General features: G+C 48.1%; 2 protein-coding genes across 5 annotated transcripts in view; one reads left to right on the top strand and one right to left on the bottom strand.

Moving 5' to 3' along the window:
• Positions 1-21: 21 nt before the first annotated feature.
• On the bottom strand, positions 22-9,826 carry LOC105182495 (uncharacterized). Of its 4 annotated transcripts, none has more exons than XM_011139949.3 (15): positions 9,224-9,826; positions 7,771-7,908; positions 7,436-7,632; positions 7,184-7,325; positions 6,970-7,066; positions 6,553-6,747; positions 5,217-5,369; positions 4,840-5,107; positions 4,351-4,635; positions 4,056-4,263; positions 3,582-3,769; positions 3,208-3,506; positions 2,359-2,616; positions 1,428-1,610; positions 22-937 (listed from the first exon to the last, which is right to left on the bottom strand). In XM_011139949.3, the coding sequence occupies exons 2-15, from the start codon at positions 7,899-7,901 to the stop codon at positions 779-781; spliced, it is 2,763 nt and encodes a 920-aa protein (XP_011138251.1). In that variant the 5' UTR covers positions 7,902-7,908; positions 9,224-9,826; the 3' UTR covers positions 22-778. The 4 variants fall into 4 exon arrangements, with proteins under 4 accessions (XP_011138251.1, XP_025152885.1, XP_011138253.1 ...); XM_025297100.1 differs by having other exon boundaries at positions 4,351-4,599; XM_011139951.3 differs by having other exon boundaries at positions 4,855-5,107.
• A 3,403-nt stretch (positions 9,827-13,229) lies between these two features.
• Positions 13,230-27,970, top strand: part of jbug (filamin-type immunoglobulin domains fbug) — a 49,927-nt gene continuing 35,186 nt past the window's right edge. Inside the window, exons 1-2 of the mRNA XM_025297079.1 lie at positions 13,230-13,489; positions 21,597-21,976. Of these exons, the coding sequence (XP_025152864.1) occupies positions 21,607-21,976 (370 nt within the window). The 5' untranslated portion in view covers positions 13,230-13,489; positions 21,597-21,606. The remainder of the gene's footprint in view (positions 13,490-21,596; positions 21,977-27,970) is intronic.

The following is a 27,970-nucleotide window of genomic DNA, read 5'->3' as shown; positions in this document are numbered from 1 at the left end:
ATATAAATAAATATTTATTGTACAAAATATAGTTTAATATATTGTGCCTCAGTAATTATTGCATGTAACTGCGTCCAGTTACTCGTTTCGTATATAAAGTAAAATCAGAATTGACCTCTCGTACATACACCGACTAGACCGTTATCGCGCAGAAATTATAAAGAACTTCTCACGCTCTCTCACCATGACAATGATATTAACCGACAACTGAACTTCCGGTATTATAGTATATAATCTCCGTCGCCCATCGCTTGTTGGAGGAACGCGGGAGCGATTCTAGGCGTGCGAATCGCATCGACAGACAAACGCTTCTACATTTATAGTCTAGAAAATATCGCAGCGACACTACGCTAGCGTCTCTCTATTTGATATATTGCCTTGTACGATGAATTGTGCAAGTTTACCTGATATCATTTTGATATGCTAGACGAGTAAACAGTACAAACAAAAGAATGACTGCAGAGAGAGAGAGAGAGAGAGGGAGAGGGGAAGACTCTCCCTCTCCGTCTTTCTACGAAAACAAGGCTCTCTAAAGACTCGATATCTGTTATGAGTAATCGTTTAAACTCGTTTATATAACACGTTTCATCTAAAGCTACGCTTGTACGAGTTAGAATAGTTTCCTCGATTCTGCGTCGCTACAGTTAAATACCCGTTCTGTTTTTGTGTTTCTCCCCGCGAAGGAGATACATTGTGATATACATTGTTAGGTTCGCAATAGGCCGTCCTCGATCATAGTAGCCAGCATGTCCACCAGAACGGACAGCATCGTGTCGGGCTAAGGACTCGGCTTATCCATGCCGATTATCTCCTCGAAGAGGCTGTTTTTGCCCTCGACTCGCTCCTCGATCGCCTGCACGGCGAACCTGAGAGTCGCGGCCGCCAGGTCACCCACTGACCAACGTCTGTCCATCAGAACTCTGCTCACGGTGTCCAGCTGGAATGTCAGCGTCGATTACTGAACGACTGCACGCTGTTCAACTCTCAAACAGCGAGTGTCTGTACACCAACACGCACACACAGTAACATTTTGTACTTTTATTTATATGGGAAAACACTTATTGTTTCTTTCACACGGGATTTAACTAGAATTGAGATGAAAAGACTAGCAGAGAAATGCTTATCGCTCGTTTGGTTAGCTCGTCGGTTGATATCTTGGAGAGGAACCCTCCAATGATATCCATGGAACAATTGATATATCAATAATATTGTTGGGAATTTATCAATCAGACAGCACTGAATATCCAGAATGTACTGGAGAATACTTTAGGACACCCTGAGTACAGACTTCAAGGTCAGGACTCAGGATGTCTTGTGCTGTGGGTGTTTCGGTTGTTGAGGGATCACAATTATCCGTGGAGTAATCAGATTCTCAATATCGATTCGCGAACAACGGGCGTTAAGCAGCTGCTAACATTGTTTCTCACCTTAGACAGACTGGCGTTGCCCGAAGTGTAGTAGATCAGTCTGGGCGCGCCCGCCAACGAGCATGCGAGCCACTGGATGACCAACTTGAGCTGCGGGTCACCCTTCAATCTAGTCCCGCATCCCCAGTTACCGGTAGCCACCGGCAGCATCCCTCCGCCTTGAGGACTGTTCTCGCGCGGCAACTACGCACACAGGTAACGCGTGATCTGTAAACGATTATCTCGCCCCTACACGTCGCTACGTGTATTCTCTCCCTGATATACACAGGGAACACTGCGGTTAGTAAAGACGACGAGATATTTCGAATCGTCGCTGGCGATGCGATTATCGAACGGTATTAAAGTCGACAGAGGAGAAGCTGAGCCACATGTTATTTCTGTTTTAGTCTCGCACGAAGGAAGGACACCGGGTGGACACCGCGTCGCAGTCAGCCCGAAGAGAGCGACCCGAACGGCGGCGGTTAACATCGAGAAGAACGAAGAAGCGCGAGACATGAGCGCGGAGAGAATTGTCAAAGTCGAGCGGGCCGAAAGACAGGCAACAAGATGTGTAGTGTATAAAGATGATTAGTCGCGAGGATCTTGAAATGTGTCAGATGAGAGACAAGCTGATACCACTCGTCCGGCATGCACCGAGTCGAAGAAAGAAGGAAAGAGCGGTCATCGCAGCGGTGAGAGTCTCGCAGCGGAGGGAACAATTCTCAAGTCTCGAAGAGCATGTTCACATCCGACAGACGCGGAGACATTCCAGAAAATCGGACACTCGGGTGCTCTCTTTCTCTCCCTCTCTCCCCCCTCTCGTCCTTCGAGCTCCTCTCTCAGATACAGATGACAGCGGCGGAGAAAGAAGAGAACAGGAAAAAAAAACACAGTCGCCGCCTCATGCAATCGCGATTACACGTGATATATACGGGTGAAGTTTCAGAATCACCTCGGCACCGAGTGCACCCGGAGCGCATTTCGCGCTCGCCGCTCGGCTCGAGGCGTCGACGAGGCTCGACGCGTTCGCGCCGGGAGCCGCCGGTCCCGGCGGGCACAGGAGGACGGTGGTCTGATCATCGACCAATGTTTGGAACACTTCCGACGTGAGCGTAACGGCCCAAAGTTTCCTACGTTGGGAGTCCCTCGCCTCTCTTACCGTGTCGCACGAGGCGTCCTCGTAGCGATCTACACCCTCCGACTCAGACACCTGTATAATATAGCATGTCGCGCCTGTAGTCTCAGAGACTCAGAATCCCGGCGTTCGTTTCGTTCGCCGATTAGCCCGCGTTTTGAGAGACCAGTTTTGCTTCGTTTTTGCTAGCTCTCTCGAGCGAAGCCACCCGGGTTGTCTCTCATTCCATCTTAATACGCGCTACGAGTGCTCGAGGATATCTGTTCGCGTGTATTGACGAGGAAACGCTCGTCAACGCTCGTCAACGCTTTAGTAAGCGAGTAAAGCGTGCAAGTGAAGACTATTGACTCGCTTGTCATTTTCTGGCTCCGGAAAAGTAAGCAACCGGAAGGGAAGCAACGAATTCGTCACGTGTTACCGCCTATTGTCATATTTTGAAGCGCATATCTAATTATCGTTGAGCGATTGAAAATAAGCGAGACTCTCTCCGGCTCTCTTCAAGAGTCTCTCCACTTTGTGCTTTTCCAGAGTCAGGAAATGATACCTCGAGCGCGAATGGTTCGCCGCGAATTGAGAGCTCAGTATCTCCCTCTAATTCAGCCGTTCTGTCGCCGTGAGACACGCCGTGAGCTGACGCTTCCATAAGAATCTGCTGAATGTCCTTACTGATTGCTGCCTTCGGTTCTTTTGGCGAGCGAGCTCCAGGCTGAGACTCCTCACGGCCAATGCCAGCTTGTGCCGTTGATTCACGTCGTTGGAGTCAATGAACGGCTGAGGCTCTCCTTCCTGGACCGGCACACCGGCGAACGACTCGCTCAGGGCACGTTTGAGGAGCGAACCGGCGAATCGCACCACCGCTCGGTCCCTCGCGTCCAGCTCCCGACCGCCGCTCTCGTCCGCCACTATCGGGTCCTCCAGCCACTTGGACAGCTGCTCGTAGACCTCCTCCAGCTCGGAGCAGAAATCTACAAGGTTCGGCCGTAAGTTCCCTCTGTTGCGATTAACTCGAGAGCGCGAGCGCCGCTCGCTCGAATACTCGCCGGAGTTGTACTCCGTGCTGAAGCTGTATTTGCTGCTCGCACTTGTGTCCTTCCGCTGAAACATAGGCCCCTGACTCTGCCGGAACCGGCCGAGCCACTTTTGCTCGGCCTCCAAGGATTCCTTCAGAAACTCCTCGTCCACCGTCTCGTCGCGAAGGACGAAGCCCCTCGAGCCCCCTCTCTTCACCCTGCAACACGTCGCGCTCATTGGTAAAATCCAGTTTCGATGACGACCGCAAGTAAGTGTCGTAAGGAAGAGAGGAAGGACATCCTTATTGTTTTAGTCCGGAAAATCGGGATCAAGCGATAAGAATGTCCAGAATCAACACTTTGATCTCACAGAATTTATCCCATATGATGAAACGCGTTACAAAAGTGCACGTTATTCAGGAATCGTTTGATTTGCGAGAGGATAACGCGAGCGTCCTCGCGAATCCCGCAAAGGGGGACTCCTTTAGTACTCGACCGACTCACTTGATGTCCTGATCGCAGACGTGGCTACCGCTGACGCTGATGCCCACTGCGTAGCTGCTCTCGCCGGACGAGGTGTTGGAAGAAGTCGCGCCAGTCGCCGTGCTCTCCCGCTTCAGGGCGTCCTTCAGCCGCTGCGCGAAGGTCCCTCGCCTCTCGGGTGTGTCCAGCTGTGCGCTGTAACGTTTCGTTAATTTGTGCTCCTCCTCCCCTGAAAAGTGTTTATCTCGTGAACGTATTTGCTTTCAGCGCGAGACGTATTTTGCTTTTCACCGTACAAAACGCGCGTGTGCCGCACCGGGTTCCTCGTCGATGGTCTCCTTAGCGCTGTGGAAGCTGTCGGTGCTCTGGCTGTTGCAGCTGCTGTAGACCGACATCTGGCCGAGGGACTGGCGCGTCACCGGCAGCACTTCGCCGCTCGAGCCTAGCACGATGAAGCGATTCCTGCGGTTGTTGGTGCAGCTCGCGTCCTTGCACATCTTGTGCGGGCTCGGCGGTCTCATCGATTTACCGTTAGGCCTGCTGCGCGTCTCCTGCGTCGCGCCGTCTAATTTGCCGCAGTCGTCGCGCGGGGGTTGCTTGTCTGTTTACCGGATGGGAAAGAAGGAAGAAGAAGAGAGAGAGAGAGAGAGAAAGAAAAAATGGAGGTAATATACAATATCACAAGACGAGCGTGCGAAATGTAGCTCGAGCGAATCACACGTGAGTCGCACGAGTCTCTCTCTCTCTCTCTTTCTCTCTCTCTCTCTCTCTCTCTCTCTCTGTCCTCTTCCGCGTTATTCCCCACCTTTCTTGATATTACCGTAGACTTTGTCCTCGCCCTCCGTTTCCGGCGGCGTACTGCTAAAGCTTTCGCCGATTGGCGATAGTCTACGTGAACCTAGGCCGATCTCCGCCTCCGAGTCCGTCTTGATCGGATCCGTAGGGCTGCTGGGTACGTGCCGCTGACGGAAACCCAGCAGCGACTTGTTCATCTCGCGCAAAATGTTGTCCTCCTCGAACTGCGTCAGCGGTAACTGCGAGTAGTCCTCAGGGTCTATGCAGCAGACCGTGACCTGCGCTCGGGAAACTGTACGATTGTTCACCCCTCTCGTTTTCCAAGCGTGTCGCCGACGCGAACGGCACATGGCTCCGTCGCGCACACGCGCGCACGCGGCTACTCACCACGTTCGGCTTCGGGATACCCTCGAAGATCGCCTTGTGCCGCGGATCGTTTATCCTCGACATGTGCCTCACACCTTCGACTATCAGTACTTCGTTGTCTTCTAAGGCCTCGACGGACAATATCGCGGCGAGCATCTCGGGATGCGTCGCCACCTGAGAGAAGTTATTTATTTTATGCTTTAATCTTATTCTCTCTTATATTAAAATCTTATCTCATAATTATTTTATTCATCTACTTATTTTTTTATTTATTTGTTTATTTATATTGGTCAGAGGGGGGGCGATTTCGCGCAATTTCCTCGTCGGCAGAATACGAAAGAAACGATGAGATAAAAGAAAGAGGAAAAGAACGTAATCGAACAATCATATTTAATTTTAGATTCTTCAAAGAGGAAAAGCGAAGCTAAAGTAGAACGGACGATCCACGAAGCCACCGAGTAGCGTCGTAGCTGTAGAAATAGATGATTAAACGTTCTATCAATTTCCATGTTGATCATAAACGCAGCGCGCAGGACAGAGAGGTAGTTATCCATCTCCACTTTCGTCCTTCCAACCTTTTATACACTAAGGGCCGGCTTTTCAATCGTGATTTAAACTAAAGATTATCTGATCCTTCCTTGATCCACAAACCTAGTTTTACATCTTGTGTGTTTTTCAAGCATACGCTGAAGACAGTTTAGATAAACTTTTGTTGTTCTTAAGTTGGCAACGAAAAGTTATCGCTGTGCGGGTCACTTTTAGACACGTGGAGATTTAATTTTAATATGAGTGCAGTCTAGAGCACTCACACAATGTGGAAATCTCGCAATATTGTAAAACTTTTCTTGCAGTCTTTGAATATCTTCTTCTGTATTCAAAAATTTTACATATGCAGATCTAAGTTGAGCAATTGCCCTTGAAATTTTATTAATTACTTTGCTGGCTACATTTTTATGAACACTAATAAAATCACCTACGCTTATCAAGATCCATTAGCATAAAATTTTAATGTTAGTAATGTCATTTCATACATACTAAAAAAGCCTGATTTCTGAAAAAAATAAAAAGATACAATATAAATAAATTTTATATTATTCGTATAATATTCATTATAAACACCATATTTTGCAACTAGTTAATTAGATAAAACTAATATAATTGAAAAATATTCTATGTGTCATTTAATTTATATGACATATATCAACATTACAGTAAAGTACAGTACATAACATTTCAGTTGGTGATTGAACAGTCTAATGCTTTTGAACAGAATTTGAACTTCGATCGACTAAGTTTAAACCATTATTGAAAAACCGGCCCACAGTCACACATCTAAATGTTTATGATGATTGCTTACATGCACAGTTTCCTGCGTGACATCCCCATCGAGCACTCCACCGCCGATTCTAGCGTTCGCAAAGCAAACCTGCAGCATCTTCGACTCCGTCTCCATCCTCTCCAACCGTCCCTCGTGGCGTATCGTTAACGGACACAGAGGTACGTTACTTTCCAACCAATCCTCGATAGTCAACCATTGTTTGGACGTCATCACCTGCGAATTGCAGGCACTGAGATACCGTTGACTCGATCGAGGGCGTTTTCCGCGCGATACCGAAATCCAAATTCGCTCGATCGCGAAAAAACGTACGGAGTTTCGATAAGTAACTCAGAGTAACGCGCGACTACTATCGGACGAAAATTCGACAAGATTTCTCGTCGTAGCGATTATTAGAAATTAACTGTTGAAATTAAAGCGTCGAATCATCACGAGTACCTGTCTGGAAATTATCAGGCGGCCATCGAGCGCATGCTCCGTCTCGAGATAATTGTAATAGTGAAAGATGCTTTTGAGCTTAGCTCTCTGTGCGTTTCTGGAAAAGGAGAAAGTACGAAAACTTGCGACTTCTTGCTTCCTCTTATTCCTCTTTCTTATACGCATTCGCTAGGCTTTCCCCTTGAGTATTCGGTCCAATCGATAAGCTACTCACTTGTGAAGGTGTCTGAAGAAATTGGTGAAATTGAAGTCGCGCAACGTGGGGTGGGTTTTGGTGGTTCTCTTGGGGTACGTCGAGAAGAACGCGTTCGCTATTAAGGAGGAGACGAAGGCGTAACTGTACTCGACGCTATCACCTGCGCGACAAATAAACAAACTCTCGAGTACACGTTGATTGCGCGATTCTTCGGGACATCTCGCGACATCTCGCCGCGGAACTTGTCCGGGGAATCTCGCAGAGGCTAACCTTGCTGCTGTAAGCTAAAGTGTAAACCTTGCGGCGGTTTCGTAGTTCTCAGAGCCTTCGCCCTCTCCACCATCCGCGGTATTGTCTTCGTGAACACCTGCTCCCTCTCCGCGAGCTCGAGATCTTTGTCTAGGAAGCTCGCCAGTTCAGCGAACAGGTCGGGGTCCTGCACGTCTTCCTCGGGATCGAGGCTTATGCTGAAGAGATTCAAACAATTATTCCTCCATCAAAAAAATGCCAGAGCACAGATCGCGCCGATCTGTCCTGTCATCTCGCTGCAAAGTAACTTGCAACTCCACAACAACGATGACAGATAACGCGGCCTGATAACGTACTTGCACATGTCATGTAGCCGTTGCATCGCGTCTATCAGTTCCTCGGACTTCCTGGCTGCGGCGGCCTTGTCCAGCTGCTTCACTACGGCCGGCCACCAGGGCAAGTCGCACGGTAACATCACGAGAGCCATCGTGAACCTGCGGAGCAAGCGTGCAGAGATGTTTCGTGTTTCCGAAGAATTCAAGTGGCGGTCGAACCTGCTCGCGAAGCGCGCGTCGCGTCGGTTTATCGCGAGGAAAGCCGAGGAATAGCCGGTGTGACGAGCGATTTTTGATGCATTCAGTCCGAGCGAACCGAAGAGCACTTTGAAAGCTCGCTGATCGATTTGAATTTATAGTTGGCGTGATATGTCAAAGATATGGACGCGTGATGGACGTGCCGAAGTGGCGCGATCGTAAAATAAATCCAATCGGAGGAGCCTAATCATTCTCTCCCCCGCCCCCCTCCTCTCTCTCTTTCTCTCTCTCCTGCCCATAAATCGTGGGTCGCGGTACGTTCGCGTACATCACGACACACAACTGAGACTCGCTCGTCCCGATCGCTACTACTTTGCAATCTGTTGATCGTCGGAGTCCACGCGGTTGATCGAATCGAAATGAATGCGTTGTCAATCGTATTAGCGATTATTATCCTCCGGTAATGTCTTTAGATTATACGGACAGTTATTACCTCTGGATAATAAATTGCGACCTATCATTGGAGTGACCGATCGAACGAGTCGAACGAACGCGTTATCGATGTCGCAGAGACGATTCTTATCTCTAATAACATTTTCGGATCGCGTCGAGGGTTAACGTCTTCGTATAACGATTGTTAACGCAATCAGTATTACTGATCGCGTGGAATCTCTCGGTGGAATGTCCAAGTTGCCAATCTTTGAATCACTTCAGATTCTTCACGGTCCCGGATTGGACTTTAATTACTAAAGTTCTCTATGCTCGATTCAGGTCGCGGTCTTTTGGATTTGACTTGGGAATCTCGATTCAACATCGTCCAAGTTTCAAAGTTCGAATCTTCGCTGCTAATATATCTCGGCGGCGAGATCTACTTGGAAGCCGGGGATATGGCCTATAACAGATTGTTCACAGAGTGACCGAGAGACCGGCGAACCGCGACTCGTCGAGTCTTTCGACGTCGATCCAACGACAAGAGTTCCGCTTCTCGCGAGTCGAACGTTATTCGCATTCGTATTCCCTCCCTCGGGGAGACACTCAGTCTATACACGCAGGCGCAGGCCGGAGGGTTGGCTGGTTAGTAACCTCGTCGCACACGCGAATATAATTAGTCTCTCTTTAAGAGCCGGGGAGGGAATCCACCGGTCTGGCCATGAACGGTACGACGAATGTAAGACGACGACGACGACAACGACGACGACGACGACGACGGAGAAGAACAAACAAGCAGCTGGATCCGCTTCTGCGGATCTCCAGCTCGCTCCGTTTATATAATCACCTCTTTCCGCCTTTGTCTCCCGCGACCTCGTCGGGTCAGCTGACGCGTGAACGGAGTCACGTCTTGCGTTCCGTCGCGACGATGCCGCGCACAATCACCGGCGACGATCCCAGCAGCCGGATACCCTCGAGACGCCGGCACATAGTCGAGGCACGACGAATCTCGCACTCCTAAACCGCCGGTACCCCGATGACCACCCCGAAGAACCTCCAACTCGGCTGCCGTTCACCCTGGAGGACTCGAGAGCGCAGCCTCCTCTTACGACAGCGCCGCGAGTTCTCGAGCAAAATCCTCAAGCCGGAGACTCTGTCGCCTCTCGGTAGCCGTCGTGACGCCTCGTCGACGTCTCCTGTCGTCCGACGGCTGTCGTCGTCCTCCTGCACCTCCTCCTGCCGATCCTGCCCCGGTCCTCCCCTCTCCGGCTTGCTCGTCGTCCACCGTCCGACCCGGCGCATTTACGCGATCTCCGCGAATTCCCCAGGTTCCCCGGAGAGCGAGTCCGAGGTAGTTCCGAGCGAACGACGCGCTGCTCCTCGCGTGCTTCGCGTCGTGCCTCTCTCTCTCTCTCTCTCTCTCTCTCTCTCTCTCTCTCTCTCTCTCTCTCTCGCCGGCTCGATTGATCGTCCGGAGCGCGCGCGGAAGGGTCGCGCGCGCGAGGAGTAGCCAGCCAGCCAGCCGTTTACTACTACCGGCCGCGAGACTACTATCCGTTACTACTGCCGCGCCGCCTCGCCGTTCGTAACCACTGCCACAGCCACCCACTCTCGCCCCCTCGAGCACCCTCCCCTCGCGCACCCTCGGCCAGCCTGAGGCTGTCCTCGCGCTCTCGGCGCGGCTTGCGCGGCTGGCACCCGCTATTTATAGAGCGCGGCGCCGGCGCCCTGCCAAACCCTATATAGAAACTGATACGGTGCGTAAGTCAAAAAGCAAGTGACCGAGCCACCCTGGCCGGAGACGATCGGTCGGGGAAACGCCGGAGACGGAGAAAGCCCGCACACCCGTCGCGCGCCGGCCACGCGTCCCTCGTCGTGGCCGACCTTTGTTTGCGCGAGCGGCCGCTCGCGCTTCTCGGAGCTTTCCCGCGACAAGTTGAGAGCAAGCGGCGAGCGTGCGCGAAACGTCCGAGACGTTTCGCATGGCTCTCTCTCTCTCTCTCTCTCTCTCTCTCTCTCTCTCCTTCGTCTACGCCGCACGTAAACTATTTTAGATCCCCGTCCGGCTCTCCGTGACTAGACGAGTTTTTCTCGGATATGATGCACCGTCCGCGAAGTCGACTTCTTTAAGCCTGGGAACGCGATCAATCATCGATCGGTGTATTTCGGTTCCTCTCATGCTCGTCCTCTCCGGATATTTTTTAGCATTCTGGACTGGAAGTCCTGGTTGACTTTCCTCGAGGAGACGCGGTGCGTCGCGGGTCAGTTAACTTTCCGAAATAAACGCTCCCGCGCGAGGCGAATCGCGAGCCGCATCCGAGGGTCGCGCGTGTGATCGTATAGTCATGAATGATTGTGACATTTATCAGAAAAGTGATTGTACGAAACGAACATGTATGCGATATAAGCGGGGTGGGCCCGATTTAGCACAGGACGACGACGACGACGACGAATCGACTGGCCTCATTAGAGCCGAGGGATACGGCAGATGTACGGGATGTCACAGGAACCGTCTTGAAGACGACTTGAAGGGTCCAAGTACCCGAGAGCCCCGAATCTTCAAAGCTCATCGGTGCGGACGAGAGCTGCTGTACCTACTGATGGTAGGTCGCAGAGAGACAAACTCACAATCAGGTACTCGAGATAAAGATAAACAGGAGACACTCTCGTTGTCTCGGCTCTCTCTTCGGCGCGCGACGCGACGCGACGCGTAGCGGCGGCGCGGTTTGAAAGGCGGTGTAGAGCGGCGCGATCAGCGCGCTTCCATTAGCCGGGGATCAATCTTCGCGAAATGACGTGTACGACGCGTTGACTTGGCGAGAAAAGCCAGTAACACGATACTAAACTCACAGTGGCAAGCCGCGCTGGCAGCCCGCCACTCGCAACCTTGTGCCAGATTTACTCGACCAGCTTTACTCATAACTATTTATACACGTTGTACGTTTGTATTAACTTTTAACGCGGCTTCATCGAGCGGCAAATCGACCGCTCGATTTAATTTAATTATATTCAAGTATCTTCACGGCGATCACAAGGCGCCGCCGAGCCGAGAGCGCGATGTCGCAGCGGGATGTCCACGTCGGGAAGCTCGCGCGAATCCGCCGGCCGGGGTCTTCCTTCCCCGACGATTGCAGCGTAGCGATGCAAAATACCGTTCTCGTGTCGCAACGTATTTCCCCCGCGCCAGCCGAGCCACCGGCCGGGCATTGTGTCCGTCATCGCGTCGCTACAAAGGCGGGCGAATTAGAGCGTTTCGACACGTGCCGAGAGCGTGGGCTGCGCTTTTGGTCCGGCGCGTCCGCCTGCGCCTGCGGAGATATCAACGCCCGATCGAGGGAGATCACTCGCGAAATTGCGTGGATAGGAGGTTGAAGTCTCCGGCAGCGAGCGTCACGAATTCTCGGGCGCGACCTTACGCGTTGCGGTTCAGGCTGGAGGATTGAACGAACTCGACTCGATAAAGGACAGGATGTTCCAACTTCTTGGTGAGTTAACTAATGGTTAAATCATTTGTTTGTCTTTGTCCCAAGTTGAAGGAGGAATTAAGGAGGACAAACGTATGACTTAACCATCAGTCAACTTATCAACAAGTTGGAACAACCGACCCTGACCCGGCCCTATATTTGTCTTTGTCCAAGTTGAAGGAGAAACAAAGACAAACGTATGACTTAACCATCGGTTAATTTACCAAGAAGTCGGAACAACCGGGCCCTAAGGGGTGGTTAAGTTAACTGATAGTTAAAATCATCACGTCTGTCTTTGTCCAAGTTGAAGGAAAGACAAAGACAAACACATGATTTAACTATCAGTTAACTTACCAAGAAGTTGGAACAACCGGGCCTAAGTCCTGTCCGAGGATCCACTTTGCCGATCCGACTGCTAGGGACTAGTGTAGCTGAACGGGGAAAGGATTAACCAACGGCGAATCAGCGCGCGATCGTGAGCTTCACTCCCGCGGAATTCTGAAGGGTCTGACTGAAGGGGGTCGCTCGGCAAAAGCCGGCGACGCGCGTCCATCTTCTTGCGGTGACGGATAAACGGCTCTTACGATTTGACACGCCGTTACGTTAGCGCGCTATTATGGTGTCGCGCTACTGACGAGCAGGACGAGCTACTCTCGTCCGATTAGAGTAGCCATGACGTCACGAACGCGCGCGCGCGCGCGCGCGAGGCAAACACCGGCGCATTCATTAACGCAGTTAGCCTCGCCAGGTGCGGACGCCTGTCCCTATGCAACACGACGATTTTGCTTCCGACAGGTGCCACCACCTTGCGGAACGAGCCTTCGCTCGCTGCTGTTGCCTAGGATTCAGGGAAGTACCACGCGAGGAGACCTGCGAGAGACTCACGAACTCGCGTTGTTTTGGCCGCGTCGCTCCGTCACACACAGCCGAGACGAGGAAGAAGGGACGCATTTGCGCGAATCTCAATTGCGCAGCGCATTTCAGTCAGGATCAATGACGGTGTCTTCATGTCCGCGCCTTTGTAATTGACGCCTTTTGCGAGGATGATTAACGACTGTACGACGCTTCGTGTGCCATTAGACGGCGCATCCATCTTCGTCAGGCGGTGTTGCTTCACCTCTTCAGGGCTCGTGAGAGTCTTAACCAGCCGAGACTCGCGATTCGCATCGCGCCTTGAACAGTTGATCAACGATCGCATGAAGGGACCGCCTCTCTGTGAGGGGAAAAGGATTGCCAGGATCGTCTCGCGTTCGCACTCTCGCGATTCGCGCTGAGACCAGGGGGATCCACCTGCAAGCGCCATGTTGCCCGCTGTTACGTCCCTGGTCCTATTACAATCGCGGCGGACCCCACGGTCCCACAAGGCGATCGTATCGAGCTGCCGGGAAGGCAGCGGCAGAAGGAGAGGGCTCTCCATGTCGGTTCAGTGAGCTCACGCACGTCGAACACTCATCAACGCAACGGAGCCGCGGCGCGGTACCCGTCGACGTCCAAAAATGGCGTTCCCCGCGGCGTAGCTCGCCGACGACCGCCAAGTCCGCGCAGCCGGTGCCCGCCGACGTCGTCGTGATCCGCGCTCTCGAGCCCGCCGAGCGACCTGCTGCATCCGGTGGACCTGGCAGCGGCCGCCACTACGAGGAAGAACCGACGTAAATATAGCAGAGCCGCGCGTGCCGTGCGTTCCTGCTTTACGTGGGTTGATGGTGCATGTGTGTGTGTGTGTGTGTGTGTGTGTGTGTGTGTGTTGGTTGCGTCCACGCGATATCCCGCGAACGAAGACGACGTCGTGGATCTGTACGTGGACTCGACACTGCGTGGTCGAGTGGATGCACGACGAGGCTTCGCTCGTCAGGAGGATCCACGAGAGGTGAAAACGATGAAAGGTCGTCGTGAGTGCCGAAGCGATCGCGAAACGGAGGATGCTCGGTGTCGGACGCGGTAGTCGACGAGAGCGAACGGTTGCGCGGTCAGGAATTTACGGTGTCGAAGGGTCGTGAAGCATGAAATAGGCGGCAGGACTCGCTGAGACGAGGAGCTCTTCGACTCGAGAGTCCGTGGGATTGAGACACCGTACTGCTTGTGAAACTTGCGACGCAAAGACCCACAGGATCCACGGTGCCGACGATCCTTGAGTTGGATGACTCGCGAGATCGAGGATCCCCGAGTTGAAAATTCCTCGGCGTCTAAGACAACGAAGTGACTTCACGTGACTGGGAATTTACGGTACCGCGGATCAAGGACGACCTGAGAAACGCGCTTTTCCAAGGGTCTTCCAAACTCGGACTCCGTAAAATTAAGAGACTCCGACATAACGGAGATCTCCAGGTAGAACAGAAAATCATGATGACGTCAAAATGACATTAAAATGACGAGAGAATAATCGAATCATGGTGAAAAAATCCTTCTTATTTTGACGTCATTTTGATGTCATCATGATTTTCTGTTCTGTCCGGGTCTCGAGCTGTCATCTTGCATAAAGAACTCGGTTTTTTCTCAGTCGTTTTTTTTTCTCTCTGAAAAGTCGCAGTGCGAAGAGCTCTCGGCGACTAGTGGAATTCAAAGGTTAATCTGTGGTTAATCTGATCGAACTTTCATGCCGCGAGTCAAGGATTCGTAAAACCGCAGAGATCCGCAAGGCAAGATGCACCTCGTAAATTCGTCTCGACGTTTCCCAATGAAAGCGGATTCTGATGAATGGAGTTCTCTCTTCGCCTCGGACGGCAGAAATTCCCGAAGGATGTCCCGAAAATGTCTGAAGACGTCTGAAAGACGTCTTACGTCTTCTTCTTTCAGAAAACTTTCGACATTTCTAGGAAACGTCTTTAAGATACTTGAAACGTCTCTTAGGCATCTTGATGACATCCTTAAGACGCTTTCACCAAATTTGTGCATTGTCTGGCGCCATGTCTTCTTCTTCTTCTTCTTCTTCTTCTTCTTCTTCTTCTTCTTCTTCTTCTTCTTCTTCTTCTTCTTCTTCTCTTTCGAGCGAATCTGCACCAAAACGCGCTGTCCGTGATCTCGATCGCGATCCATCGATCGTGCAAAATTCCGTCGTCTCTCCGAGTTAATGAATGGAATACGGTCGGCTGTGGAGATCAATCGCGAGATTTCCGCCGACGTTCACCCGGACTCTCGTGAATGACGCGAACGGGATCCGCGAGCGAGCGAGCGCGCTCGCTTGTGCGTGCGCGCGTGCGTGCGTGCGTGCGTGCGTCCTGAGACAATTTTGAGAGCGAGGTGAAAGTTGCTCACGCTGACTTGTGTGTGTGTGTGTGTGTGTGTCGTCGAGTGAATTTGATTCTCGCGGGTGTCGTTCGAGCGCGCCAAGGTGATCCTTGTTGTGACTTGTCTGGCCTCCGATAAACCCCTTGCATTGACGTTCAGCTGACACTCGTTCACGTTTGAGACACGCACGCGGGGAAAAGCATTTATTCCGTCCGACTGATTTTCCGCTGTCCGGACCAGATGATAAAATCTGCTTGGTCAGCTCGTTCTCCGCTGTCTCGAGCGAACATTTCGTGCGAATGTTCCCCCCGTCGCGATAACAGAGATGATATTGTCTCTCGTGTTCTCTTCTCTCCTCCTGCTTCACTTTCTGCTTTGTGATAGAAACTGAGATTTTTCCAGCGTGCCACACGTCTGTTGAGATTGACGTTTGAATAAGACGAAGGCGTGCATGATATTATCGCATCAAGCGTGTAATAGAGACGGGCGATTTGAACGCGTAAACAGAAGATCGTCCAGGAGACGCGACTCCGACGGAAGGGGTTAAGCATCTTTCCTTCTACTCCGCATGATCCTTGCCGCTTAATCCTACGCGCGATATCTCAATCGACACGACCGGCCGACAGCGAGCTTCTGCGTCAAACCGAATCTTCCCACATCGGCTTCGTTGCACTTTGACTCTGCACTGCGGCTCTTCTCTCACGTCGAATTGCTACTTATCTTTATTTATATATTCATGATCGTATCGGCTTCTCGCTACGCTACGCTTTCCTCTCGCAATTTCAAGTCGAGATTTAAGATCGCGTACGACGCGATCGGCCTCACACCCGTCTCGCGCATTGTTGCGCAACGTGCAGGAGAATCGGTCCTCCTCCCGTCCGGCGGTTAATTAATAGCCGGCCTTTCAATGGCTTAATTAGGTCCTTAATTGCTGCCCGAGGGCGAGAGAGAGAGAGAGAGAGAGAGAGAGAGAGAGAGAGATCTCAGAAGAAGCCGCCGCGTTAATGCATCCGAGGCCTCTGAGCGCTGGGCCGCCGGAAATTTTTGCGCTCTTACGCAAGCTTCACCGGTCGGGCGAGCCTCTGAGACAACAGTGATGTCATGCTACGATGGATCGTAATGAAATAATCCTGTCGCCGCCGCCGCCGCCGCTCGTGCCGCGAATTACGCATAAATGGTACATCGAGGCGCGCGTGTCCATAGAGGTGTCTCCTTCCTGTCCTCCCTCCCACCCCGAGTGAAAAATTGATAGGGTCTTTTTCATGAAACATAAGGCCTCGATAAGGCTGAAAGTAGGATGCCCCAAAAAGGGATGCTTCATTATTACCACATCAGACCCCCCCGAGATGGATTTTTTAGAGATACTTTAGATTTTACGAAACAAGGCTTTGGATAAGGAAAACTGATGAGGGCCTTAGAAGGATTTATTAGGGCTGCCTTAGATTTAATAAATGAGGCTTCGATAGGGAAAGCTGAGAAGGGCCTTGGAAGGATTTATTAGGAATGCCTTAGATCTAATAAATAATAAGGCTTTGATAGGAAAAGCTGAGAAGGACCTTGAAAGGATTTTTTTTAGAAATGCCTTCGATTTTACGAAATAACGCTTTAACATGGAAAACTGATGTGAGCTTTAGAAGGATCTTTTAAGGATGCTTTAGATATACAAAGTCAAGTTTTGTTATAGAAAACGTGTAATAAAATTGTCATAGATTAGTATTGTTTTAGTAGGTATGCTTTATCTGGTTCTTTTAAAGATTTTTTAATTATACCGCAATTAAAAATGAACTTTATTAGTTTTATTAGTTGCCATATTCATTAGCCTCTTTCAAAGATTTTTCTAGTATTACCTTCATTTTGAAGTGCAGCAAATTTTAATAAAAATAGTAGCAGGATTTTTATGTGTAAAGGAGGCTATATTTTATTGTAAAATATGTTATATTTTTAAAATAAAAAATTCTTGTATACTAACAAGATTATAAAAAAATAAAGAAATTACAATCTAAATTTCTTGGAATGAAAAGAACGAATATTTTTATTCAAGCAATAATAAAAATATTTCGATTACAAGAGTGAATGTCTCAACTCAAACTTAGAATGGATTTTAACTTCATATCTTGATATTATCCTATGAGGTCCTCTTGATATTGCCTCATAAAACCCTTGTTAATATTTTCTTATAAAGCCCTTATAATATTGCCTTGTAAGGATCCGTTAAACCATTTGTTACACATCTTGTAGGGCCTTTGTCTTTCTATCCCTATTAGGGTCCGATTAATGTTAGAGAAAAATAATCAGGCCCTTAGCAGAGCCCTATTAATTATTTTCTACTCGGGTTACCGCCAACCCGGTGTTCGCGATCGCATCGGAAAGTTCGCATCGGATCGCGGTTTTCAGTCGCATTGTTTATCGCTATCACAGAGTTCAATCCTTGAAGCCCTGATTCTTCGAGATCAGAGCGACAGAGCACATGTACCCTGAATTCCCTCGTAAAATAACATTTTTTTCTTTTTTTTATAAATTACTTGGTGGATGATTAGAACAATGGTCGATGTACATGTGACTTTTAGATTTTGCGGATTACACATATTCCGAGTGAGTATCCCGTTATGGCGGAATAACGGGATTGGAAGGGTTAAGCGGTTCACAGGTGGACAGCCGGAGCGTCGAAAGCGAAAGCGACATTTTCCACGCAGACGCTTCAGCGCGAAGAAGCGACCGAAGAAAGCACCGGAGAAAGAAAAAAGTAGATCGCGGAAAAAGGAAAGAGTAGACCGCGGGCGTTTGATAAAATTCCACTCGGTCGTTGCTTGAAGATAAATGCGCGGGCATTCGCGAGATGCATCGCGAGTGCTCGTGCCGTCGTGATTGGCGTGATTCCGTTTCAACGCTTTCTTACGCCGTTTCTCCACTTAAATAACTAATGTTACCGAGGGTTTTGGTGATCTCTCGCGCGAGTCGCCAAATTTTATCGCACGAGGCAGCGACGACAACTTTACTGCGGACAATTGTCGCTGATTGCCAAAGTTGTCGCGAGCTCGTGACGCTCTTCGACAAAGCGCTTCTCGAAACATTCTCGAATATAGCTTCTAAGAACGTCTATCAGCTGGGTTGGCTGGGGGGAAAAGAAGGGGCGATGTTTGGCCCCTTTCGACGTTAATGATTATTTTGATGCTCAAGCGCCAGTAAGCGTGCCAGTAATCATTGCGCGACGCGTCGCGTCACATTGCGCCTCGGGCTGACGGGACACACTTTAATCAGCCGAGAGTGGGACTTTATCGAGGAACACGCGCGACGATAAACGCACCTCGCGTGCGCTCTCGGTGCGTGCGTCGCGCATCGGCATTTAAGGTATTAGGTGTACAAATGAAAAATCCAATTTTTTCAGCTACATTCAAGGTTTATTTTAAAAGAAAGTAAATTGAATTGTTCAATCAAAGTATTCGCCGTTGCTTTCTATAACTTTAAGCCATCTTTCAGGCAGCTGATGAATTCCATCTCGGAAAAATGTTACGTCTTTGGACACGATAAAGTGGTCAAGCCATTTTCGGATCTCATCCACTGATTGGAAGTGCATGATCGGATAAGGCGTGTTGCATCGACCGGAACAAGTGATAATCGGATGGAGCAATGTCTGGTGAATACGCCGCAAGTGCTGCAAGACGTCCCAGCCAAGACTCATTTATGGTGTCTTTTGTATTGGAAGCAATGTGTGGCCTGGCGTTGTCATGCAACAATTTCACTGGACGTTCTCCTGTGCCAGTATACGGGCGTTTTCCAATTCTCCAATTCTTGACTCAAGCAGATTAATTGACGTTGGTAGCAGTCCGCAGTAACTGCCGGGTTTCACCCGGTTCCAACAACTCATAATAAAGCACGCTCTTGATATCCCACCAAATGCAGAGAAGAACCTTCTTCTTTCCGAAGCGATTTTGATGATTCGCCGGGATTTACCCATGACTTTCTGCGTTTCGGATTGTCATAGAGTATCCATTTCTCATCGCCCGTAACGATTTTCCACAAGAAAGCTGCTTTCGACGCTGCTTATCGAGAAGAGAAAGACACGCTGCCACTCGTTGATTTTTGTTGGTTTCAGTGAGTTCATGCGGTTAGGCACCCATTTTCCTTCTTTCTGGATCTTTCCCATCTCATGTAGGCGTTTAGAAATCGTTTGCTGCGTTACTCCCAACTATTCTGCAAGCTCTTTTGTGTTTGTGCCGAATTCTCAGCGAGCGGTTGTTCCAAATCATCATTATCGCACTTCGGTGGGCCTCCAGGGCGTTGTTTGTCGATTAGACTGAATTTTTTTAAACCGCTTTTAAACAGCTTAAACCAAAGTGCGCACACATCGTACGATACAACAGCTTCGCCGAGAAAGGAACAAATCGATTCGCACGTTTTTGCAGTATTTTTTCCTTGCTGGAATTCGTAAAGAATGCAGTATCGGATATGCACCTTATCTGTTGCCATTTTCGACTGTACTGAACTGAATACTTTTGAAGATTATGTCGGGCCTTTCGCCAAACTGTATGTTCTTTTTAATAGCTGCATGTCAACATTGCATAATCACAAAAGAGCGGGAAAATCTATTCAATTTAAAATTGATTTCATAATTGCTTAAACTAATTTGGATTATTCATTTGTACACCTAATAAATGTCCCAGTAATCGGACGTTTAAGCGTAGGTCGTCAGAAAAAAATACAATATATAATATTAAGAATAGTTTTGATAAAAATATTTGCTCGACAACTTCAGATTCCCTTAAGTAGAGAAAAATTATTTAAACCAATATATATATATATATATCTATTATTAATAAAATATTTATACAAACAATGAAGCGCATTAATGTACCAATGTGACCGGACAGTTGAAACAGGTTATGGCCCAGTATATTCGAAGATAATTTGTCTCAGTGTCTGACCGCATTAGAAAATTATATGCTAACGGAGAATAATACAAATATGGATGCCATCTCTTAATGGATTTATTAACAATTGACCATTATTTTGCCAAACCATAGGTGCCTACTTATTTAATTAATTTTTATTTTAACACAAAAGTATCAAATTGAGCATATTTTTTTCCAACTAATCGTCAAATATCGGAGTTTCTTTTACAATAATTATTACTTTCATTCATTATTATTAAAATAGATAGTAAATATTTTTTCTTAAAGTGGTCGGATACTGAAACGTGTCCGGCCATTGGGATAAAGTTGCCAGATGACCGAGATTTCCGGGAATGTCCCGGAATTCTTAAGCTTGTCCCGTGTCCAGGGAATTTAAGTTTTCTGAACCCGGAAAATCAGAATTCAACAAAATCATAATCATAACATTCATGTTTCTAACTGGCACCAGAGAAAAATCTGAGAGCGGTCACCGCGATTTATAAGGTCGAATTTTTCAATGTACCACCTGAGAAAATTTATGTCAACCAAGCCATTCGCGTGATAAAAAATATAATCACACCGTTCATGTCGAAACTTCTCTCTGCTGTTTCACGCATTTGTCTGTTGCGAGTGCACAGCGGCATCTCTTAGCCGTCTTACCCCCCCCCCTCTATCTCTCAAATTTAACTAAGATTCTCCAACAACCTATTTTTCACCTAAAAAATGTCCCGGTCATTTCGCATCTGGCAACCCTACATTCGGACGTTTACCTTACGGGCCTCGAGACAGACGCGGAAACAAATTACGCGGGTCGGCGGATTATCAGGTATGCATAGCCGCAGGTGTACGTATCTATGCGCCGGCACTTTCACCCGCGCGAAATTCTACCGCTGCTCCTCCTCCTCCTCTTCCTCCTCCGTAACAATCGCGCGCGAACGGCTTCGTAATATGCACAATACATAAGGGCGGCAAGGCTTCTTTCAGCTCGTAGAGCAGATTGAGTTCCTCTCCCGGGGGAGGGGAGGGGCGGCGGTGCGACCCCAAAGGTCGCGCTCTCGCGGCGGCTCGCACGCGGCTGAGAGCGGCCGGTTAAATATCTCATAATTAATCGCTCGCCATTTGACGTTCGCGTGCGTGCTTTAATCGGGACGATCCGTTACAAATCGTGGATGTTGAGGTGAACGAAAGTCGCGGCCACGCCGCTGCTTCTTCGCGATCTCGAGTCGATCTCGAAATTCAGTTTTACGTGACAGCTCGCGTGGAACCGATAATTATCAGGCTTATCCACAAGTGAGTCAGTCGAGTTTCTTAAAATGGAACACATATTTACAGGTCTGTAAACGACACTTTTGTTTAGCAAGAATAAGAATACGAGTCTCGCAGATAGAGATAGTCTCTCATAGATATCTGATCATTTATGGCTAGCTCCAGTAATTTAATTAATTACTACGTAACGACATGATGAGAATCGTTTCGTGTCTCATATGGCGAAAATCAAATTGGTTCGGTCGAACCCACAAAGAGAAATCGTCGATGCGAATTTCGAGATCCGAGACCGGAGCAAGTAGCGGCGGTGGAAACGTAGAAAGGTTTAACGAGCCCGGGCTCGCTCGACTCTGCACGCTTTGCGCTTTTCCAACAGGTACTCGAGAATGCAGTCGACCGAACAGCTGCGACCAGAGCAGCTGGTGGGCCTGGTGGCCCGCTCGGCTGAGGGAACGGCCGCCAAGGGGATGCCGATCAAGGGCCACGAGGATCTCTGGGTGGAGATTCAGGCCAACACGTTCCGCAACTGGGTGAACGAACACCTGAAACACGCCGGCGACATAGGCGGCGGCCCCGTGCTAGACCTCGCCGAGGACTTCAGGGACGGCACTCGTCTCTGCGCCTTGGTCGAGGTGCTCACGCAACGCCGACTGCCGCGATGGAACCCGAGACCGGCGAACCAGCACCACCACCTGGAGAACGTGTCCACGGCGCTGCAGGCCATCGAAGCCGACGGCGTGAAGCTCGTCAATATCGGTGAGATACCTCGAGTTCTGTTTCCGCGTGCTCCTTCGTCCTTCGCTGAAAGTAGGATCGCCAGGACACCGCAGTTGATTTCCAATTCAAGCGAGCCGGAAGTAACTCTAATATTTCCACCGTGAGATCGACATTAATTACGGCGCTTAATTAAGACGGCGACATTAATCAAAAGATTTAAATAACACGGCTAAATGAGAACTTCCGCTGTGGCGCATCTGAGAAAAGAACTTTCTTTCGCGCTTCGGCCGCGGTCAAAAGCGCGATGAAAGTTCCTAATAAGTTGCGATTCGAGCCAAAGCAGAGGAAGAAGAAAAAAACGAGCACGAGTATGTTCGCGAGTTGACTTTGTCGGCGGCTGTGAGTGTCTTTGGGGATCCAGCGGATTCGACGGCAAACCTGCTCCAGCTGTATCTATAATTGACGTTAAATTCGTGTTAGGAGTATTAATTACTTCGGCTTGCTCGAATATTCTCTCTCTCTCTCTCTCTCTCTCTCTCTCTCTCTCTCTCTCTCTCTCTCTGCCCGTGCGACTGGATATTTGGACCTTGCGGTATCTCGGAGGATCGCGCGACCGACACGTGCCGAAGAGAAATTGAGTCTGTTCGAGCGATTTTACACGATCTGTAATATAGGAAAAACCACCGCGTGCTTTTTCGCAGCGCAGTGCGCGAGAATGTATCACGAGACGAAGGCCGAGCGACGTCCATGGCCGCGCAAAACCAACAAGGTGTTGCACGCGCTCAACGTCCAATTACTCCTCATAATTAGAATGACGGGCGAGATCGTCACGTGTCCACGGGCACAATATGTCCCGAAGCGTCCAGTTCTCCGTAATTCTCGTCATTACTGGCTAATCTAGCCGAGTTTCCACGTTCGCGAACTTCCTGCTCCTCTTGGGAGCCGCGAATTTTGTCAGGTTCCTCTGACGCTCGACTCACGACGCTGTTGTCTCATTAACCTCTTGCGCTGGAAATTTATTGACCGACGCCCGTGACGAACCCGTCCAAAACAATTGGAAACGAGCGGTTACTTGAAATCGTTTCTATATATGACTTACTGATTTTTGGAAATTTCAAAATCATCAAATTAACAAAAATCAGGGCGCTACTGGAACAATATATTCTTGAGACTAAATAGAGCAAAAAAGTCTAGTACCTCTTTTCCTTTTGACAAATAGTTAGCGAGATATCGTAAGTTAAATATGGAAAAAGTTATCAAGTTTTCCTTAAATATCTAAAAAAATAAATATTAGACAAATAAAAAAATGTCTTAGACAGAAGTTGTTCAAATTAATTGGTGGAAGAAGACGGTGTAATAAAAAATTGGCGTTTCCATTTAAGATTTTTTATGTTGATCTTGACTGAGCTTTTCAAGGTCATCTCAAGGTAAAATTCATAGTATCAATAAATAAACCCTACAACTTTTGTCTGAAATATTTTTCTCTAAAATGTCGCGTTTACGAACAAATCGAGTGACCCGGGTGGTCTGAAACTCATACATCCATCCATCCACACTTCCTTTTTTCCTTTTTCCTCCTCATTATCCTATTCGGTATTCTATTCTACTTTTGTTCTAATCCTGTCACACTTGTCTGTCTTTTTTCCTTTCCCTCAATCTCCTATCCCTTTCTTTCCATAACTTTATTAATGTCCTTCTTTTTTCTTCCTTTTTTCTTCTTAATTCCTCTCTCCATATCTTTTTCTTTATCTGCGCCATTTGTTCCCTAACTTTTCAAACCTAACCTTTATCTTACTACACACTTCTGTATAATGATCCGTATTAGATATCTAGATGTGCTTCACAAAATATACATTTTCTTTCTTCTGTTCCTATCTATGTATCTGGTAGTACTTGTTACCTTCCTCCATATTACCGCATCTTAATCTCATCATTGCCCTAATTCCATTTTCCCTATCTAACCTAAATATCTTGCCTTTTAACAAATATTCTGGACATTTCCCAAAAATCATTTCTATATAAATCTTAAACAGATTGCGTGTAAAAAATGCACATATTCACACTATCTAGATCAATGTTGACAGGCAATGTTAATAGCGTATTAACCTTTTAGCTGCAGCGATTTCAATTGAGAATCGTCCGCCGTGTACGGCGTGATATTCATTTCGTACCGAACCAGGTGTTTGAATAATTCGCGCGCTTCATATAAAGCATTGAATATATCATATAATAAATAAATAAAATATACAAAGTGTATTATATATATACGCGATAATAAATACTAAACAGATACTAAATACTAAAACAATAAATAAAAAATATATAAAAGGCGTATATACGCTTGTAGCACTTAAAAGATTAAAGATTTTTATTAATAACTTTATGCAGTATGATAAATTTCGAAACAATGTGGAATATATAACACGTAGGTTTTTACAAACAAAATTTATTATCTTTTTCAAGATACATGTGTGTGTGTAAAAATATAAAACTTAGCTTTTTAAACAAAAAGGTAAAAAGGGCGTCGAGGCGCGCAACACGTATTGTATTATTTTTAGAAATCTCAAATACAAATTTTTTTTTCAAGATATATATGAACGTAACATAAGTTTTTACAAGTAAAATTTATAACTATAACAGAACTCTACAAAAAAACACTGTTCTACTGTACAAAAGAAGTGATATATTAAAACAATAGCGCCAACTGGCTACGAAAGTATTACATCGTTTGCAGAAGAGAATGTTCGCCGCGAGAATGTCGTCGAAAAAGATGATTAAAAGAGATCGAAAGGAACATCGCCAGTTCTCTCCTCATACTAATAGGCGCGCGCGTGACACGTTTCTCTGTTCTTTTTTGCTAATTTTGACCTCGACGACGTTGTTGCGTTTCGCAAGTGGATCGCGGTATATCCCTCCTCCCCTCCGCGCCTCGTCATTAATCGCTGGCGAGCCAGCCATATGGGAGAAAGAAGAGCAGACTCATGTTCATTAACTCTCTCTCTCTCTCTCTCTCTCTCTCCCTCTCCTCTCCCCCCCCCCTCTCTCTCTCTCTCTCTCTCTCTGGCCGTGGCGTACCGAGACGAGTTATTAATAATGATATGCAATCAAAGTACGAAGAAGCCGCGACGCATTCCTCGACTAATGAGCAATCGCTGGAAACGCGCCTCACGCGTCGTCGAGGAAGAGGAACGTGCTGCGAGGCGTACTCGCTCGTGAATCCATACGCGCGTCGATCGCGCTTCCCGTCGTCTTTTTCCTTTCTTTTCCTTCGCCGCGAACTGTCTGCTGCTATCTCGTCCGTGGCATTAGATAACCCGTTCGTTATCCCGATTGTGCGCTCGCGCACACGCGGGTACGGCCGCAAATTGGCCGACCCTGGCGGACATAATGAGCGCGATTTTTCCACAAAGTCCTCCTTCATCCGAGTTCCTCGGATTCCCCTCGCTCTCCGCGATTTTTCCGACGATTCTCCGCGCCGCTCATACTCGGGAGAACCGCCTCACGACGTCGACATCCGCTTCAGGAAGGGGGCGATGTACTCCGCTCGCGTGTGCGCACGCAGCGATCCAAATTGCCATTACCCGCATAAAAGAACCTCCGCAAAAAGTTTTTCAGTCCCCGGTTTTTAAATTAAATTTTATGCGAAATGATAAGACGCATGATAAGATACATTAATCACAAGAAAGTTTTACATTGAGCATACAATTGGTTTCAGAGATATAGAGGATCAAAGTAGTCGCTACTTACTAAGGAAGTTTGACACTAATAACATTTTACCGCACTTTTGCGAAATTCGGTATCTATGGGTGCTTTGAGTTGCTTATTACGAATTCGATGTCAGATTCAAAAAGTTCAAGATGGCGGGTGTAATATAGCGGACACAAATAGTGAAACGGTTATTTACTTTTATTAGAACTGTTATGTTGTGGTGTTTTCGGTTAGCTGATTGCGAATTTTCTATCAGATTTACATTTACCTTCGGTGTAGGGAAGATGAAAAAGTTATCCAGTCAAGGAAGGCACGATAAAAATGTTATCCAGCCAGTGAAGACAAGATGAGAAAGTTATCCAGCTAATGAAGGCAAGATGAAAATTTTATCCAACCATTGAAGGCAAGATGAAAAAGTTATCCAGCTAATGAAGGCAAGATAAGCTTCTGAATATAACAAATAAAACTATCCTTTATATATCATGTAACGTATCAATTTGAATTTGATATTTTTTTTTATGAAAAAACAATAAAACAATAAAAACAATACTTTTTCCACTCAAAAATTGTCGTTGAAAAGATTACTTTCGAAAACCTAGTAGAAAATTCGCAATCAGCTAGCCAAAAAACCACAATATAACAGTTCCAATAAAAGTAAATGATTGTTCCACTATGTGCGTCCGCCATGTTGCACCTGCCATCTTGAATTTTTACAATCTAACAGCAGATTCACAATCAGCAACTCAAAGAACCAAAGACCCATAGATAGCGAATTTTGCAAAAATTCGTGCGATAAAGCGTTATCAGTGTCACACTTCCTTAGTAGGTAGTGACCACTTTGACCCTCTACATCTTGGAAACCAATCGTACGGTCAACGTAAAACTTTTCTGTAATTAATGTCTCATCATGAACGATCTTTTGGCATAAAATTCGATTCCAAACTCGAAAAACCGGCAAAAAATTGACCCTTTTTGCGGAAATTCTTTATTTTTAATTTTCGCTGCTGACGCGGCGCAATTGTCGGCTCGTGTTTGCGTTATCGCGCGAGGAGGACGCGAGATCGCATCGATTAGATCGCGAAAGTGCTCCTCGCTCCGAAAGGATGAGTTCTTTTTTCCCCCACTCGGAAGTATCGACGGCGATCCGGGCCATTACCTGCCACACGCCGCGCCAGAGGATGCCTGCTCTCCTGCGGGCTGGCCGCGGCCGCGGCGATAATAACGCGCGCGCTGCGTTATCCTCCTCGCCTCACTTCGTGAGTCAGCACGCGACAACCGAGACGTAATCGTTCCGAACATGCGGGTCATCGTTGAGCAAGCGTTTTTCAACGACGCCCGAAGGTCTACGGGTTCGCTCGCGGATCCGTCGCGGTATGAGTGCCTTCGATATTTCTCGACGCACGGCGTCGCCGACCGTCATCGTTGTCGTCGAACATCACGTTCGAAAGATAACAAATTATCCTCGCGTCCGAGTGTTGATATGTTCCTCGGTCGTTACAAAGTTTCACGCGGTAACGTTTACCGTAAGACTCTCTCTGCGTAAGGATCGAGGAAGCTATCGAAGAAACGGAGCGAAGGAGAAACGATTTCTCGATCGCGCGCGCAGAGTTAAATAACTTTCCTGAAGAAATCCACCGCAGGAAGAGAAGGAGAAGGTCGTGACACGGTGGGCGAAGGATCGAGAGAGAGAGAGAGAGAGAGAGAGAGAGAAAAGTCCCGAACATCGCGATTTACAGCATATCCCGTCTACGTTTTGACGTGCGCACTTTACGTCACGCCCTGCAAATCGGAACTTCGAGGTCGTTGCCTTTCTTGTGTCGCACCGCTGGCGCCTACGAGGCCGCTGAAAGCCGCCGTCGCCGTCGTCGTTATTGTGCATGCGCACGCTCGTTACCGTGCGATTCAATTCACGATGGTGTGCTGATGATATCGGGACAGAGAGAAAGAGAGACCCTGAGATATGTGAGAGTGCACCTATCTGAGGGAGAGAGAGAGAGAGAGAGAGAGAAAGAGAGAGAGAGAGAGAGAGAGAGAGAGAGAGAGAGAGAGAGAGAGAGAGAGAGAGAGAGCATCGCGGAATGACACACAGTAGGCGCGACGAGCGTGAGCGCGATTACTCTTTGAGTTTCACCCTAATTAATCGCGCTGGGCGTCAACCTCGTCCCCCTCCTCTCGCGCAGCTACAGATAAAACGGCGCGATAAAGCGAATCTTACGGACTCGAGTCCGCGGAATTCGCGGGCGGTGTATGGTAAGGCTTCTTACCATTTCAAATCTGCGGAACCGCTAGCACCGTTGAAGATAACGAAGGGGGGGAAATGTGGAG

This window comes from Harpegnathos saltator, unplaced genomic scaffold (assembly GCF_003227715.2).
Source record: "Harpegnathos saltator strain DR-91 unplaced genomic scaffold, Hsal_v8.6 scaffold169, whole genome shotgun sequence".
NCBI classification, from domain to species: domain Eukaryota; kingdom Metazoa; phylum Arthropoda; class Insecta; order Hymenoptera; family Formicidae; genus Harpegnathos; species Harpegnathos saltator.
This window is presented reverse-complemented; position numbering and strand designations above follow the sequence as displayed.